A 19,027-nucleotide genomic window follows, 5' to 3' on the forward strand; every position below is an offset into this window, starting at 1 on the left:
AATGATATAAGCACACAAATAGAATATACACATTCAGCAGATTATAACTTTCAAAGGGACATGTTATGTGAAATATTTTGCATAAAATATATTCATATTTATAAAAATATTTAATAAAGAATATGAAATATATCATTCAATATTTTTATTTTGATTTGACACTTGAGGTTTGAGCTAGATTTTAGTTAATTGTAATAATGTGATTGGGACTGTCCTATGACACTAATCCTTTTTTATTTTCTGTCACTTCCTCACATACTTAAAAAAAAAAGAGGGGCTGCTCTGAAGGGAACCACTTTTCTTGTAAATCCAATACAAGCAATGGATTTTGTTCAGATTCCTAGAGCTCTGTGACTATCATGTTTGAAAAAACATATTAAATAAGATTCTGGTCTTGTTTAGTATAATTGTGTCAGTTAGGACCGTATGAAAACCCTAGAAGATTTTTTTCTATTTTGTCAAACAATGAAGAGCAAAAAATCCTAAAATATGTATGAAATTACTATCCTATAGTGCTGTTAATCTACTTAAGTGCTGCCCTCTAGTGAACATTCTGGAGTCTGTCACTAAATACTGTATTTTGAGTTGGAAAATATTTATTCTAGAAATATATGTGATCCATTGTCATAATTTCAATCAAGAGTTCAAAAAAAAAAAAAGAGTTCTGCATTCACTATTGCTACTTGAGTTGTGTATAGTTGTCTGAAAACGTCCACTCCGGGTTACCCCATCTCAAACAGAATTGGAAAAGTTAGAGAAAAGGGCAACCAAAATGGTTAGGTGTATGGAGGAGCTTCTGTATGAGGTGAGATTAAAAAGACTGGAACTGTTCTTTTTATAAAAGACAACTAAGGTGATGGGTATGATAGAGGCCTATAAAATCCTGAGTGGTTTGGAGAAAGTGAATAAGGAAGTGTTAGTTGCTTATAATACAAGAACCAGTGGTCACCCCTTGGAAATTAATTGGCAACAGGTTTAAAATGAACATAATGAAGTACTTTTCACACAGCGCACAGTCAACTGTGGAACTTGTTGCCATGAGATTTTCTGAAGGCCAAAAGTACATCTGGTTTAAAAAAAAAAATAAGATCCTGGTGGATAGGTCTATTAGCCAAGATAGTCAGGAATACAACCCATGCTCTGGTTCTTCCTAAACTTCTGAATGCCAGAAACTCAAACTGGTGAACAGGGGAGGAGTTCATGGGTGGTCAGTATTGTAGGCAAAGCAAGGGTAAAGCCTTCCCAAAATTGCCTACATAAGCGCCTACAGCTAGGGCCACTGCCAGGGAAGGCTGGGGCGGCAGCGCACCAGCCTGACTCCTGGCCGCCGGGGAAGGCGGCCCAGCTCAGCAGCCCGGCTGCCTGGGAGCAATGAGCTGTGATGCAGCAGCCGGGTGGAGAGAGAGAGCTGCTGGGCCAGGACTGCAGCACGCAGCCACAGCTCTCCATATGGCCTGGAAGGATCGGGCTGGTAATAATCATGGCCTCAGGAAGAAGGGGTGGGCCTGGGGCTTGCCTTTCGCCTTTCACCCAACACACATGGAGGAGTAACTCGATAAATCATTAAAGTATAGAGAATAAGACAGAGAACATCTTATTGCCTCTCTAAAAAACCATGAGACGCCCACATCTTGAATACTGCAAATAGATGTGATCACCTCATATCAAAACAGATATATTGGTGTTGGAAAAGGTTCAGAAAAGTGCAACAAAAATGATTAAGGGTTTGGAATGGGTCCCATATGAAGAGAGATTTAAAAGGTTAGGACTTTTCAGCTTAGAAAAGAGGAGACTAAGGGGGAGTATGATAGAGGTCTATAAAACCGTGACTGGTGTGGAGAAAGTGAATAAAGAAAAGTTATTTACTATTTCCCATAACATAAGAAGTAGGGGTCACCAAATGAAATTAACAGGTAACAGGTTTAAAACAAACAAAAGGAAATTTTTCTTCACACAGCACATGGTCGGCCTGTGAAATTTCTTTCTAGAGGATGTTTTGAAGACCAGGATTCAAGAAAGCACTAGATAAATTCATGGAGGTTAGGTCCGTCAATAGCTATTAGCCAGGATGGGTAGGAATGGCATCCCTAGCCTTTGTCAGAGGCTGGGAATGTATGACGGGAGAAGGATTACTTGATTTCCTGTTCTGTTCACTCCCTCTGGGGCATTTGGCATTGCCTGCTGTCAGAAGACAGGATACTGGACGAGATGGACCTTTGGTTTGACCCAGTATGGCTGTTCTTATGTCCTGTTCTGTTCATTCCCCCTGAAGCCTCTGGCACTGGGCTGGATGGACCATTGATCTGACCCCATATGACCATTCTTAATTTTATTTGGTTTACCAGCGTTCTCTGGTCCTGTTGATCATGAAATTCTTTTGCATCCTTTTACCTTTTCAGGTTTTCAGATATTCCAGGCCTTCTACTTTTGTCTTCATACAAAAAAGCATTCGGGGCGAATAGTGTTAATTTTACGTGAAAGCAGCAAATGTTCCCTGTGTGTTCCATTATTCTAGTAGTATCAACTTTTATAGAGTGGCCTCTTTATTTTTCAGGAAACGTTGCCTGGTTTTAAATGGATTGGAAGTAGAGTAAAAGATCTTCTAGACAATGGGAAAGAGGTTCTTTTTGCATTTGAAGAGTCTATTGGTATGTACAATATATTAAAATATTTTAATGTGGAAAACTAGTAAACAGTATTCTTTCTGCTAATGTACCTTGGTTGTGACAAGGAATCCCTAGGACTTGTTTCTCTTTGCATTTTTTGAAGTGCATGTTGTCTTAACATCTTGTTTACTAATATTGACAATCAGAAGATCTGTAGCATTGATATAGAATTCTGAAGGACCAGATTAAATTAATGTCTAGTCTTTAGTTCACTTGATAACATTCTCTGTAATGGATGTTGGATTTTTGCTTTGCTTTGCTTTTTATTAATCTTTTTGCTGACTGAGCCACTTAATGACTATTTTTGATCACCTTACTGAAAAGTAAATTAATCTGCTTGCCAAATATGTTCACTTAACACTGTCCTTTGAAAGAATGTTGGAAATGCGTAATGTCTAACAGTTGATTCATCCTCTCAGAACTAACTGTACCAGCAGTACATTGACCAATTGCCACTTCTACTAAAGCTCCTTACTGATGCATCCTTATGTTAAGTTCCTGTCTGCATTGCAGGGTCCACTTTACTTTGTACCTCATGGACATAAGAATTTCCATACTGGCTTAGCTTAGTGATCCATGTAGTCTAGTATCCCATCTCCAACCATGGCCACAACCGGTTCTTCAGAACAAGGTGTAAGAAATCCAGTAGAGTACACTTCTGAAGTATTCTGTTTGTTGTAGAAGATAATGCCTTACTGGGTCAGATCAAAGGTCATCTAGTCCAGTATGCTGTCTTCCAACAGTGGCCAATGCCAGGTACCCCAGAGGGAATGAAAAACAGGTGATCTATCTCCTGTCATCCATTCCCAGCTTCTGGCAAAAAGAGGATTGGGCATCATCCCTGCACATCCTGGCTAACAGTGAAAACACTAGAGAGATAAGATGGATGAGATTATATCTTTTACTGGAACAATTTCTTTCAAGCTACACAGAGTCAAACTTGAAGAAGAGCTCTGTGTAGCTTGAATGCTTTTCTTTCACCTTGTCTTTCTAATATCCTGGGGCCAGCATAACTACAACATCTCTAAAACACTTACTTTTCTATTGGGTAGCTTATAGTATTTTTAAAGTTGGCACATCTTCTGTAGTATCTTTCATCTGAAGCTCTCTGAGCACTTCACAAACAAAGCCTCTTGACACCCTTTAGAGGGAGATAAGGACTACATAGAGAGCCCTTCAGCTATGGAAATTCATCCACCTCTTGAATGGAACATGGCAGCAGATTAGCAGCACATAGAAGCATATCAGTGTAGCACAGGAACTGTATCCAACTTAAGTGAAATTGGAGATTAGGGAAACAGAGTGCAGCCAAATTGTATTGGCACAGTCCTACAATGAACATCCCTGAGCTTACATAAAATGTAGAAACCTTTAACAACTGCAAGGTGTTAAGACCTTGGTTTTTAGATGTGATCCCAAGGACTATACATCTGACAGCACTGTGGGGCATTGGTTTATGATTGACTTGCAGGACTAGTGCTGCTTACTAATTCACGGGCCACACTTCCTGCAGCACACAAGTATACTTCTCAAACCAATCCTGTGTAGTGTGTGATATCTGAGGGAGATTGTAGCTTAGAATCATAGAATAGTAGGACTGGAAGGGACCTCAAGAGGTCATCGAGTCCAGCCCCCCGCCCTCAAGGCAGGACCAAGCTCTGTCTACACCATCCCTGACAGATGTCTATCTAACCTGTTCTTAAATATCTCCAGAGAGGGAGATTCCACCACCTCCCTTGGCAATTTATTCCAATATTTGACCACCCTGACAGTTAGGAATTTTTTCCTAATGTCCAATCGAAACCTCCCCTGCTGCACTTTAAGCCCATTACTCCTTGTCCTGTCCTCAGAAACCAAGAGGAACAAATTTTCTCCTTCCTCCTTGTGACGCCCTTAGCATGATACGGCTTCTGTCTACCGTCTACCTGAAACTGATAAGTTGTTCCATGCATCTTCCCACCCCTATAACTCTTAGGCTGGCTAGCTTACTGGGCAGGTGGGCGTAGCTTATGCATAGAGTGGTACAAGTTGGAGGTGTGTCTAGTCTTGTGTGCACAAAGGGCACCTGAAGTTTAACACTTCGCCCAAGTAAAATAAATGGTAATATATGGAGAGCACTTCTCTGAACATTAGTCTTATGATTGTCAGGTTTCATGTGTGGCACATCAGTGTTGGATAAGGATGGCGTGAGTGCAGCTGTGGTTATAGCTGAAATGGCATCTTATCTGGAAACCAAGAACCTAACATTGGCACAGCAACTAACTGAAATATATGAAATGTAAGTTCTGTTTTAACATGCTCTACTTTCCTTCGATTTTTTTTTAAGAGCTTTGCATAATCAAACATAATTTTCTAAGCGCTATCAAAATCAGAATAGTATCTGTCACTTGCTAATAGGACATATTTCTTTGGTACAAAATAAGTGCAATATAAAACATTTAACAAGATATAAATGTAAATTACATTAAATATGCATGTATTGTTCAGAAAAATATGATGCCTGTCAACTCTGATTCAGATAGGCAGGGACGATAAAAAAAAAAAAAAACTTGGCTACTAGAATAAATACCTGAAAGAGTCCTATTAGCAAGGATGATGTTTATATTTGTTATCTTTGGAAATCTACTATTAAATGAGTTTAATTATACACTTCTACCTACTAATTTTTGCTTGTTTAAACATCTTGCAAGAGAAGTTCTGACCTCTTGTTGAGGTTCTTTTCATATCGTGTTTAAGGAGAGGGGGCAAATTAAGTATAGAAATACAGGCAAAATCAAGGGGTATATAGGGACTAAATGCAATCCCATATTTAGGGTATATATTTGATTTTTTTCAGGAAATCACAAGATTTTTAAAATTAACAATGAACTCTTCACCTGAAAATTTATTCTTAAACTAAGCCTTTTGGGAACGTGCTTTTTTTTAAAGTTAACTACCTGTAATTTTGTAAAGTGCTTGGAGTGTAAACTATCTTGATTAATGCTGCTTTATTTCATGCAAAATACAGAGCCCTCACAACTGCTTTCAGTCTGACCATCTCTTACTACAGGCATAACTTCTGCCTATGTACCTTCAATAGCTTTCAGTTATGATTTTTCTGAGTTGTACTTGGTTTACCTTATCCTCTTTTTGCCTCCAGTACAGCATCTGTCTTGCTATGTTGTTTGGTTCCTTCCTCTTTGTGTATCTTCTTCATTTCCATTTTGTTCCACCATTTCCCATCTTATCAGGGTTTAAAGGTGCTACATAAACGTAAAAACAAATTACTTTGGGGATGCTAAGAAAGTTTGCTAGTTAACAGATTGAAACAGGTTGGTTGGGCCCCCCCACACTCAACAGCAGTGGGGAGGAAACAGAGTGAGGCGACTCCAGCCCTCTCAGCTTATCCAGCCATGTAACTCTGCTTCCTATAGTTGAGAGAGTAGGGGGGCAGTTCTAAGTCCTCCCCTGAGTGACATAGCTGGGAACCAGGGGGGGAGTGGAGTAGGCCAAGGCTGTGTTTCTCTACTTCCCATCGCTGTTGGTGAGTGCAGTAGGAGCCCAACACCTAGTGCGGGTGCCAGGTTCCCACACTGCTAGTCTCCCAGGCCTCTTGGGGTGTGTCTAGACTAGGGTTTTGTCAACAAAGGTGGACTTTTGTTGAGCAAACTATACCTGCGTCTACACTACCGCAGAGTTCTGTCGACAGTAAGTCGACAGAACGTGGCAGTTTTGTCGATTGCAGTAAACCTCATTCTACAAGGAATAACACCTTTTTTTTGACAGTTATGTCGAAAAAAGGCGCTATTACATCCACACTGCTTTTTCAAAAGAGAGCATCTACACTCTGTCGAAAAAGCGGCTTGCTTTGTCGACAGAACTGGCTGTAGTCTAGACACTCTTTTTCGACAGAGGCTTTGTCGACAGTATCTGTCGACAAAGCCTCTGTTGACAAAAGCCTGTAGTCTAGATGTACCCTCAGGCTATGGCTCCTTGCCCCTCCTATCCACAGCATTTGGGGGCATGCGCCAGCAACACCCATGCAAGCTGAAGTTCATCACATTCGGTGGCCACTTAAAGGAATCATTTAAAACCTTGAAATTTGCAGTTTAATCACAGGGGAAATGGTGCATTTTTGTTTCAAGTTTTGAAATTCTGGGTTTATATCAATATTTGAATCACTGCTACTTTTCCCAAGTATCTTTTTCCAGATACCTAATTCTGCCTGAGTCTCTATTATGCTAGATCAGTGGTCCCCAACGTGGTGCCCGCGGGCGCCATAGCACCCGCTGAGGCATTTATGTGCGCCCGCCGAGTGACCAGGGCTGGCCCAAGTCATTCTTGCGCCCCGGCTCCCGGGCGCATGGGCAGCCCCAAAAGGTTGGGGACCACTGTGCTAGATGCTCCTAGGTTTCCTGAGAGATTAGCTTCTAAAAAGGAAGTGGTAGTCATTTATTAATTTGAAAATAATGTTGCTGCTGTTGCTTTGTCCTGTGGATTAGCTTGTGTTTTTAAATGTCTCCCATCAAAATGATACTGGACACTATTCTGATTGCTGCTGTACTGAGCTCACTCTGTCATGTGTAGACTGTGGCAGGACTAACTCAACAGAGCACAATAACAGGATTGGAGAACTAATACAGTGTGCGTGGGTTGGAAAGAGGAGGAGCAGGGTGGAGTGACAACAGAAAGAGGTGGAGTAAGGGTGGGGTTTTGCATGATGGGTTGGAGTGGGGGGCGGGGCCTGAGGCGAGGCAGAGGTTGCACATCCCCACGGGGAGGAATAAGTCAGTGGTTTGAGCATTGGCCTGCTAAACCCAGGGTTGTGAGTTCAATTCTTGAGGGGTCCATTTAGGGATCTGGGGCAAATCTCAGGGATGGTACTTGGTCCTGCTGTGAGGGCAGGGGACTGGACTCAATGACCTCCCAAGATCCCTTCCAGTTCTATGAGATGGTATATCTCCATATTCTTATTATTATAAAATTAGAAGCTTGTTTAGGAGACAACAAAAAAATGTAAGTCCAAACAGGGGTTTTTGCATTGCAAAAGTTTGAGAACTGTTATAGGAGAAGGTGAGGAAGGGTTAGCGTGACAAGAATTAGGCCGGTCTGTGGGTCCAGAAAGAAACAGGAGTATTTGGAGGCTGGGAGGTCAAGGAAGAATAGGGAAGAGTTATGGATCTGACCAGGGACAGCAACATGGAGATTAGTTTCAGAGGGGTAGCCATGTTAGTCTGTCTGGAAAAACAATAGGAAGTCCTGTGGCACCTTAAAGACTAACAGATTGTCTGGGCATAAGCTTTCGTGAGTAAAAACCACTTCATCAGATGCATTCATGGAAATAGGGAGTGGATCAAGTCTCCACTATAAGCACAATTTTCCAGGCTCCAGATGGGGATTCTGTATTGTTAGGGTCACAAATTTCAAGTGTTCTCAACTGGATTCAGTCCATTTCTGTGATTGGAGGGTTACTATACATTAATTTCCTGCTGATCCTCCCTTTTGGGTGAATTGGTGAAGTTCAGTGCTTTTGGGTCTGCAAACAGGCTGAGACCTTCTTTCATCATTTTACATTGAGTAGGCGATCTTTTAAAATCAAAAGGCCTTGAAATATTCTAAAAAGTAAACTTGGCTTCTAAAAATATAGTGAAATCTGCTTGAAAGTTCCAGGGTCTGCATAATACTATGTGTATACTCATGCATATGCAGATTCATGGTCACTGTTCTGAATAATTGATCCCTCTGTAGATTTAAAGTGTGCAGAAGACCATGACTCTTGCAATTAAAATAATATTTTCCCTTGTAGGTATGGATATCACATTTCAAAGACCTCTTATTTCTTGTGCTATGACCCTTCTACTATCAAAAGGATATTCGAAAAGCTTCGGAACTTTGATTCCCCAAAATCTTATCCAAAGTCTTGTGGCGCTTATGATATATTACATGTACGGGATGTTACCACTGGCTATGATAGTAGCCAGCTTAACAAGAAATCGGTGAGTTACACAATACTTTGTGAGAGAATTAATCTAGTAGCTAACATTTTAACCCTTTGTTTTCTGAGCCTGTCAATGAGTACATTAAGTTAATTTTGTGATACAGAAGGATACTGTACAGCTAATATTTGGGATATCAATGTAGGGCTTGTCTACACTTAACCACAGTGACACAGCTGTAGCACTTCAGTGTACACACTATCCACACTAATAGGAGGGGTTCTCTTGTCAGTGGAGGTAATCTGTCTTCCCATGAAGTGGGCGCTATCTCGATGGAAGAGTGATTATATGCTATATAATTATATAGTATCTTTTCTTGACAATAAGTGATAGACAATTAAATCCATCACATTAAAGTCTTCCCTATACTCTTTCACATAAATAATAAACTAGAACAACTTTAAACAATGTTCACAATAATGCTCATATCTATCCCCATTAGCAGAAGGCCACTAGCCTAAAGCACAGACTTGATGATTATGTAATTGAACTATGTTTGGTGAGATAGAAACAAGTGTCCATTCTATTAAGATTTTCAACTATGTTCCCAATCAAACTTTTAAAATCAAAACCCGTAAATGAAACAGGTGACAAAGTTTATGACCAAGTCTTTTATTCAAGATGCTAATTAAAGGAAACTCATTTAAGTTATAGAAAGGTTCAGTAGCTTCAAAGTAATTTAAACACCTTGGATTAAAAGGATACGAGTAGCAGATAAAATCTTTCATAAACAATTGAATTATCCATGAAACAATGTTTTATATTTTCTACAAAGATATCCATGAATTAATTAAAATAGTTTTACACATTGATGACTAAGGCCCAGTCTATATTAGAAAATTGGATTGGTTTTAACTATATCTGTCAGAGGGATGTGAAAAATCCACATCCCAGATCAGCTATAAGTTGGCTAAAGTCCCCATGTAGACAATACTAGGTCATCGGAAACTAATTTTCATATTGTCCACTTTGCAATGTGTCAGTTTGTATGCAGTGAATAATGGTTAATATAGCAAGGAGTTGAAAATGAATGTTGATATAATGTTTTAACCTGTATGTTAGGTGTTGCCTGTGAGTAAAAACAGTCAAATGATCACCTTCACCTTTCAAAATGGGTGTGTTGCCACCCTCCGGACAAGTGGAACTGAGCCAAAGATCAAGTACTATGCAGAGATGTGTGCACGGCCTGAGCGGAGGTGAGGGTTTCTCCTTTCTGCATTGCATAAACATTAGGTTTGCTGAATCTGTCTTTTTTTTTTTTCCTCTACATTGCTCAGTCTTTTTTTCTTGAACAGGGCGTATTGGAGCTGCACCTTCATCATTAAAACATTTCCACAGACCTGTAGGAGGACATGCATTAGGAGAGACACATACTCCAAAAATAAGAGCTTCCCCAACCTAGTTGTTGGCTATAATGCACATAACTTTACGGACAGATGTTTACAGGCTGTTCAGCTGCCTCCCCAGCCACTGACATGCATGGATTTGCTCAGGAGGGTTAACTGCTAAAACTGTTAGCAGTGGATAAAATGGACGCGTTAAATGTCACAAGTTTGCTGTTCAGTCTGTTTCTTCCCCTGCCCCCAACTTTCATCCAGGAGCAAAGGCTTTTCTTTCACTCCTAGTCAAGCTCTGCTCATACTGAGAGGTCCAAGAACTGCAGGAGGCACCTTCCCATCCTTCTTGTAGGGATAACCTAGGATGAATATAGTGTGAAATGGCTATGAAATGTTTGCTTCAGTGAGTTGTGCAGCAGTATAAAACTCTCCTCCCTCTGACAGTGGTTCTGGTTAATCTCTTCCCACTTTGTTTTTTTCAAAAAAACCAAACAACTCCTTTTCAGTGTCCCAAATGCCCCTTTTTGGGGAGAAACATTTATACCACCATGTGCCATCTATTTTGTCAGTGTTTATTGCTCTTGGAAGGAAAGGGTTTAGGATGGCCACACTACTCCCAGGTGAGAGCCACCTAGACTTTAAGGCCCTTCCGTGTTTGAAAAGTAAAGACAGACACGTCAAGTGGCCTTATTTTCAGGGTGCAAAGCATGCTCATTCCATGCAGTCAGTCAGCCATGGGTGCTCTGCCCTTGGGAAAAGTCAGGTCATGTATTTAAGCGCATATGTTGGTATTTATGCAACTATCACCAAATTTGAATATATTTAACTTCCAGTTTACACACTGCAGTTAATAACTGCTTATCATAGTGAGGCAATGGTGGTCCTTGAATAAATTTCTGTTTGACTAGAGCCAGGATAATAGCAACTCAAAGTGGACTGTAACAGTAATTATTGTTAACAGTAATTTTCTGAATTTTGACCCTTGCCAGCAGTTCTTTATTTGATTGCATATGATCTTTGTAGACACTCATGGGGATGCATGTCAGTTTGGCAGCTCTCAATCCATTTAAGACTTTTTTTCCCTTCAAATCTGAAATACTGCACGAACAAGCTGACTTTCTATATACTTCTGATGTGTTTTTCCTGCTTAAGAGAGGAAGCTGAAGAAAATAAGTGAGGCAAATTATCTTTGTATGTCCAGTAATCTGCCAGCAAAGACATTTGCTGGAACTCATATAGACCATCTTACAGATATATATGATGCAACTGAGGGTTGTAAATGGACAAGAACAGTGTAGAGAGGAACAGCAATAAACTACAAGTAGTCCTGTGGCACCTTTAGAGACTAACGTATGTATTAGATCATAAACTTTCATGGGTAAAATCCACTTTATCCGATTATAAAGTTTTACCCATGAAAGCTCATGAATGTAATATATTAGTCTCTAAGGTGCCACAGGACTGCTCCTTGTTTTTAAAGATACAGATTAACACAGCTAGCCCTCTGAAACAATGAACTAGTTACTCAGAAATGGCCTGATCCAAACCTCACTGCAGTTGATCGAAAGACTTCATTGGTTTGTTTGGGCTTTGGTTCAGACCCCGAACATGTGCCCATGTCTTGCTGGTTTGGATTGTTTTAGTCATCAATGCAAAGAAATAGCTTAATTTTCTGTAAAGAATTAACTATTTGAAAGTCTAAAAAGAGTGTGTGTTTTAACTCTGCAGGATAGAAGGGCTATCAGTACCTTCTACTCCAGAATTTAAGATCAGCACCTACATAACAGAAAAGCACTTCCTCCCTGATATAATAGCACTGCTCAGCTAGATGAATGGTAAAGGTTGAATGTTTCCCTCTGAAGCATTATCCTTTGGTCACCAGCAGGAATGGAGTGCTATGCTAGATAAGATGCTTTTCTGTGTCAGTGTTTGTATTTTAAGTCTTCTCTTGCCAATTCCCAGGCAAGGTCAAAATGGCTAAAGCTGATCTAAACAGAGGGTATAAAGTAATTTGACCTATCTCTACTTAATATCAGATAGAGTGAGTTAATTCCTCTTGCATCCAGTGGGTATGTAATGTACAATGGATGGCTTTAGAGTCATTACATCATCTGGTATGAACATCTGTGTATCACAGATCCTTAAATTTCACCCATTTACCACATTGTTGAGCCTAGTCACTTGTTAGCCTAACTCACATATTCCAGGACAGCCTTGATTTGAAGAGTCCAAAGAACTGAGAACCCATTTCTCTGGTAGTTTGTTCCAGTGGTTAATCCCTTTCAGTGTTTCAGATTTGTGCCTAATTTGAATTTGTCTGGTTTCAGCTCCAGCCATTAGTTCTTTTTATGCCTTTCCTTGCTAATTAAAGAGCCCTTTAGCACAAGATGTTTTCTCCTCCTGAAGTTACTTGAAACGGTAATCAAGATCACCTCTCCATTGTCTTTTTCATGAAGTAAACAGATTGAGCTTTAAAGCTGAAAGCTCAGGAAGTAAGAACGTTATAATTAGCTGAATGGCAAGAAGACTTCTAGGTTTTTGAAACTGAAACAAATTTTGTTTGAGAGTTGAAGCTGCCTTTGTGGGGTAATATTACTCTTCACTTCAGCCATTTCATTTCTCCCTTTAGTGACAAAACCTTTCTGGAAGAACTACTACAGAAAGTCATTGAAGCTTTGATAAAGAATTTTTTGGAGCCCAGTAAGAACGGACTGATCTGGCGCTCCGTATAGATCTCCAACCGTTTGTTATAGAAGTGACTCTCCTTGCGCTGTATCATGTGGAACAAAAGAACCAAGATCAGAACTCTATTTAGCATTAAGTGTGTGTGTGTCAGTTACCTGATTAAATTTTTATAACCAATAAAGAGGCAGCATCTTTTTGTCAGTTTTCCACCACAAAGCTATGGCTGACAGATTGATTTGGGGGAGTTAATATCTACAATTTCATGTTCTTTTGATCCAAAGGCACATGTACATTAGCATAGTGTAGTCAACTCCCATAGTTCAAAATGTAGCACTCCAAAGGATTAAGACTGCTAAATTTGGCTGTAGCATAAATCACTGGGTTTCATATTCAATGAACATACCTAGCACCTTTTGGTTTGAAGAGACTTGAATTCAAAAAGTTCTGTTAATCAGAAGTGTATTTGAAGGGAATTAGTAATCCCATAAAACTGACAAAATGAGCCAGCGTCTTCATTGCCATAGAGTGTGTAGGTACCATTTACTGTTACAAGTCTTAATTTACAAGTATGTTAAAATAGTGTTTAGTATTCAACATTTCTAATTCAGACAAGTTGTTACAGAATATGGTTTTCAGACATTTAAATATCCTATTATGAGAGGGGCTCGTGGCGCGTTGTATTTTTTCCAGTGTATCTTAAAATATTGATGTTTACTTAACGGTGAAACAATAGTGGCAAACTCCATGCAATTTGATTTGCAGCTTGGTTTTTGACTGATCAAAGCGTGCCTTTCTAGACAGACCTATCCAGAGGAAATAATCTGTGTCTTGTTTAAATTGATTCTAACCACCAGAGGCCCACTGAGTCTGGTTTAAATCAGTTATCTTTCATTCACCATATAAAAATCTCCCACAATATTCTGGATCTTATTTTAAATTCTCAAATTAAAACATCTAAAAGCAGGCTGTTCTAAAATATAGATGCATTGTGAATGCATTGTTGGGACACTATGTGACAATCCAGTTAATATTTCTCTAAGGGTACATCTACACTAGCCCCCTAGATTGATCTACGGAGGCTAATGAGGGTGACCGAAATTGCAAATCAAGCTCGGGATTTAAATATCCCGGGCTTGATTTGCATGTTCCCGGCCTGTCGCCATTTTAGAAATTAACTAGCCCGAAGTAACTGCCCACGTCTACACGCAGCAGTGAAATGGGATCCGATTTAAAGCCCTAACTCGAATTAGCTGGTATTCCTCCTGCAATGAGGTTTACCAGCTAATTCGATGTAGGGGCTTTAAATCGGAATCCCGTTTCACTGCCGCGTGTAGATGCGGGCAGTTACTTCAGGCTAGTCAGTTTCTAAAATGGTGACAGGCCGGGAACATGCAAATCGAGCCCGGGATATTTAAATCCCGGGCTTGATTTGCAATTTCGGTCGCCCTCATTAGCCTCCGTAGATCGATCTAGGGGGCTAATGTAGACGTACCCTAACATCTTGAAATTATAGTGTCCATGTTCTCTGCTCACTTATGAGAGTGGAAGCTAATAGACGTGGGACTTGGGGCTGTGTATTCACCTCTTTACTTTCACTCTTTCTGTGCCTAAAGTTGCATCTTCAGATTAGTTCTTGATGTTTCCTGCCTGCAAATACTTGATCCTTCCTCTAAATTCACTTTAATGATTGATCTGTTAGTGTAAGTTTCCAGCTATTCTTAACTAGTTGCTTACTCTGCTTTGACTAGAACCTGGTTTTCTTAATGTGGAAGGTTTTTGGAAGCTGTTACACTTTTCCCAGTACAGGTGCTATTTTAAAAAGCATACTGTTTACCATCTTCTAGATGCTCATGTCCCTGGGTGCAGAATTAATGCTTTGCACGGTCTTGCTAAACTGGTGATAGAAACTTCTAAAATAAATGTGTTGCTCTGGACATCTAGCTACTATGGTACTAAAATAAGTAAGTAGAACAATTGAATACACAACTACATACTATGGTGTCTAATGCCTAAACATGGTTATAGGACTCTAGTAATACCTTTTTTTGATTAATCAGCTCTAAATCAGTATTTAGATGAGTTCCCATAACCCAAGAGGCACTTAAGTTTAAACCATTGTGTGCCACTATTGTTAAACCTTTGACTTTGTCATCTACTTCATTATACCCTTATAGCTAGTTCTGTAGGAAAGTGCAGAGCAATGCTGCACATAACTCAGCTAGGCAGATAAAAAGGACATGTTTTCTGTTTGTGCCGATATTGGACATGTCATGCTGACAGAGGCTTTGCACTAGGACCATAAGTAAGTATTTTAGTTGTATATGAATGTACATGTATTGTAGGAAGTTGTCTACCGCACAAATTCTTATTTACAAGCAATATTTATTTATTTTATTTTAAGTGAGATTTCCAAATTGTCCACATAATTGAGTGAAATTTCTCTTATGCCAAAAAGGTCCTTTCCCTTGATTGTGTTTGAATGCAATGATAGGGAGGGGTGGAAAATGGTTGAAAGCAATGAAGCTTCATTGCTTTCACAATATTGCACAGCATTAGAAGATATCCAAAGACATATGGGGCAAGTCTATTTAAGTTGCTGCTTGGACTTTGCATGGGGTTTTTTTCCTGATGGAAATTAAACTTTAGCCCTGATTCTGGTCCCACTAAGAAGCATTGTCATTAATTTCATTGGCAGCAGGATCAAGTCCTTGGGGTTTTGAATTTTTTTGTAATTCAGAAGAGAACAATTCATTTTTTTTGTGCGTAGTTTGAACAGAGCTAAACATTGCAAAAGGCGTATAGAGTTCTGTATGTGGATAGGTCAGTGCTGCGTGCGGTGTAGCATGTAGAGTTGTGTAAGGCTTTCAGATCAGCTTTCTTAGCAGCTGGTTAGCTGAGCCTGGTCTGAATCAAATCCAGAATTAGGGTGTAAATCTTTACATGCATGCCAGAACTTTGAGTATGCTTTTGAGACTTGACGAATCTAGTGGAGCTGAGAATCTGGGTTTCTTAAGGTAATGGTTAGGTCCCTACTTCTGAAGCAATACTTCATGGATGACATGCTTTTTGGAAGGTGGATAAGTGGTGCACCAGAATGATTGCCTGTATTCTAAGGGTATAATAATTACTGCTGTTTAATCTGCTGCTACCATTGTTTTCCACTGATGTGTCTAATGCTTGAAGTATCCCTACTATTCCATTTGGAGAAGCAGTTTCCTTTCCTCTCTCTGCCTTCCCTACTTTTGTAATGTTGAAGATGATCATCTGGTTACCTCATGGCTAAGTAACTTTTTGCTGTACCTATTGCCTCAGCACTTTGGAATTGTGCACAGTCTCGTTTCAGTTATGAGTGTTTTTAATAGTTTTGTCTTCATTGTAGAAATATTTGAACTCTGTGGGGAAAGGTATAATTCTAAACCGACCAGCTTCTTTTTTTTTTTTTGTCTGGATGTTTACTGACTTACGGCGCTTCCTGTTTATAAGATGCATTTTTAAAGGCTGGAGCGATTCATCAGGTCTGACAGAGCCAGTGATTAATTGTGTCTGGGATTTGATTAGTTTCATTTGTTTGTGGAAGTGGTTACCCCCCCTCCCCTTCCGCTGAATACAGAGGCCTAATCTCTGTCCCATTCAAGTCTGTGGCAGAACTTCCATGGGACTAGGATATGATCCTTTAAAATAAGCATAAGTCATTTGTCAGGCAAATTGAGGCTATTTAGAATACACCTCTTCTATTTGTGTTTTTTGTATAAGTACCATCTTCTCCAGAATGTAAGGTGCTTTCTATTCACTCAGTAAAAGGAAATCAACAGCTGTTACCCACCTCCATCAGTGGTAACATCACTGCTTGTCATAACTGGAGGAGACTTTGAGCTGTAGCAGAAGCAGATAGCGGAAGCTGTTAATGTGTGTTTCCCTGCTCTCCTGGCTGTGCAACACTGAATGACAAGGCAGGTCATAAAACAAAATTTAAGTGGACCTCTTACTGTAGTTAGAAATACAGTTACTCACCCTTCTGTCTTTGAAGACAGGATGTTTCCCTATTAAAATGGGACTGAATACATGGAATACACTACAATGATCTCTTTCAGCTGATTGCTGAACCCGATACAGTTCACCTGCAAGGGCTTACTGCTCATGTTTTGATTCCATGAGACTGAGTGGAAATTGAGGAACTTAGACTTGGGGTTTTGGCAGAGTGAAGCCTACAAGAGAAGGCGTACACTAATGCACCCTTAGAATGCAAGTCCAGTCATGGACTCCCAGGGCTTTTTGTCTTTGTGTATATGTCAGAGAACTTAAGTGAAGGAACCTGAGGGGCAGTCAATCTTATACTAGGTTGATCTCTAACCCATTAGTGAAAGGATTGCTCTGCCCTTGTGTTTAGTGAAATATCTAGCTGTGGGTTGAGAAGAGAGCATTTCCTTCCTCAGTGCGGTTGGTTCAGGTCAGTTAAATGCTGACTAATTTTGGTTTGAAGTCTGGGTTAGTCTGCAATAACACAACAATATCCCCTTACCGGCAACGTGTAGTTTTGGACTGGGCTTTACGCTTTGCATTTTCTCCATTCGCAGAGGTGCCAGCAATAATGCTTTCTGGTACTGCAATGCTCAGACACCACCTTTATCCCCAACTTTCACATATGCCAAGCTTCTAGGCCAGAGATTGGAAATTTGGAGGAAAACAGCTGTGTGTCTACCTGGGGCCCAAAACATGTACTCTCCTGCTCTCAGCCAGTGCCCCCATAGTGTTCTTGAACTCTACCCCACTACTGGTGTTAGCTTTCACTCCCTGGAGCTGAGGGCAAGGGATGGTTTATGAAGCACCCTGAGTTCTAGATACTTCCTGAAAATGTTTGTGTGGAAAGCAAAAGTGTGCTTGCTGCTATTTTCAGCCAGGGCAAAGCCCCTAATACTAAGGAATGAACAAAGTAACCTGCTGAGTAAAGACATGCCCTAAAACTGGCCATGCCTGGGCATAAATATGATATGCCACACAGACCCCTTAAAATAAGATGAGCTCCCCACCCCAACGCACACCTCCCCTATGAGTTTACAGCTTCTTGCTTTGAGCTGTATTTGAGACTCCATCTAGGCAGTGTCTAACCTGAAGTAGATGTTTGCCAAGACACTGCCCTTCTACCATGGGAGCAATTCCTTTGGATTTAGATTGAGGGCCAAATTCTCTCTCCCTTTCTCCACAAGGCCCCAAATTCAGCATTATTCTGCTGCAGGGGATGATGTGTTGTCTGGAACCTGGGAGGGGGTGTTTCTGCTCCCCACATCAAACTGTAGTGCACAAGCAGTGATGGCTACTGCCGGGTTTGGGTTGGAGGATGTCTGCTGTCACTCCACAGCCTAAGGCACAAGATTCTAGTCCTCCATGCCAAGCCCAGATAGTTGGCCTCAGCACAAGGGAGGAGATTTTTGCTATTGCTCAGGAAACTATTGATCCTAAAAGTTAGTGAGAGATTGAATCAGCTTTCCTGGGGGTATTTGTTTAATTTTGACCTTGAACTTTTAAAAGGCACAGACATTTGTGAGCACTTCCTACCATATGTAGGGGAGAGAGGTGCTGTTTGCATGGGGAAGCCCTGGGCACTCCGAGCCCAATTCCGATCTCAGGTTCCTTGTGTGAGTGTAGCAGCTATATCCCATGAATGCTCAATAGCTGATTCTTCCAAGATGAAAGCACCCACAGTACCTGATGTCATGGCTCTCAGTTTAGAATGTAGGCGCATTTTAGATCGGTTACCTTTTCTTGTTACATTTGTTATTCCAAATGCCTTTTCTTTTGAGATCAGGGTGTATTACAAACATAGACTGAGAATTTGCACTTTTTTTTCTGAATATTTCTGTATGGATTACTGTGTGTGGATTTACCCGAATGAAGTGTTGTAACTAATAAAAAATTCTCTTCGTAATAGCAAATCTCCATGTGTTTCTTTGGTGTTTGTTGAAGCATTTCTTTAATGCTACGAGTAAATCAATATACTGTACAGTTGGTTGAGTAATGTGTGTTATTTAGTAAAGCTTTTTAATTGATAGAGAGGTAAAATTGTCTTGTAAACAATTCCTAAATATTTAACCAGCTCCGGTCTGAGATTCAATATGTAAATAACATGGGAGATTATTTACAGTGGTGAAAACATAGAACATCTGTTTTGTAATAGTGGAAGTAATTTTAAAGGCTTTGTTTTCTTGGTAACAAAATGTGAAATGATGAAAACCTCTATCATTTGAGTCATGTTATAGTAGACTGGACAAAGCCCTGCAAAGGCACAGAGAGCTGGGTTAGGTAGTGTGATAGATACAATTGTGTTTAACTCCCATTGAAATTCAGTAAGATTTACGCTAGGTTGAAA

At 40.1% G+C, this 19,027-nt stretch overlaps 1 protein-coding gene across 2 annotated transcripts in view; it reads left to right on the top strand.

Moving 5' to 3' along the window:
* Nucleotides 1-13,777, top strand: part of PGM2L1 (phosphoglucomutase 2 like 1) — a 64,519-nt gene extending 50,742 nt beyond the window's left edge. The window contains exons 10-14 of one of the 2 annotated variants that reach the window (XM_075919604.1): nucleotides 2,555-2,648; nucleotides 4,815-4,944; nucleotides 8,452-8,641; nucleotides 9,704-9,837; nucleotides 9,937-12,601. In XM_075919604.1, the coding sequence (XP_075775719.1) occupies nucleotides 2,555-2,648; nucleotides 4,815-4,944; nucleotides 8,452-8,641; nucleotides 9,704-9,837; nucleotides 9,937-10,150 (762 nt within the window). In that variant the 3' untranslated portion in view covers nucleotides 10,151-12,601. The other variant, XM_075919605.1, reaches the window with a different exon arrangement.
* Nucleotides 13,778-19,027: the final 5,250 nt, after the last annotated feature.

Source organism: Pelodiscus sinensis, chromosome 1, assembly GCF_049634645.1.
Source record: "Pelodiscus sinensis isolate JC-2024 chromosome 1, ASM4963464v1, whole genome shotgun sequence".
Classification (NCBI taxonomy): Eukaryota; Metazoa; Chordata; order Testudines; family Trionychidae; genus Pelodiscus; species Pelodiscus sinensis.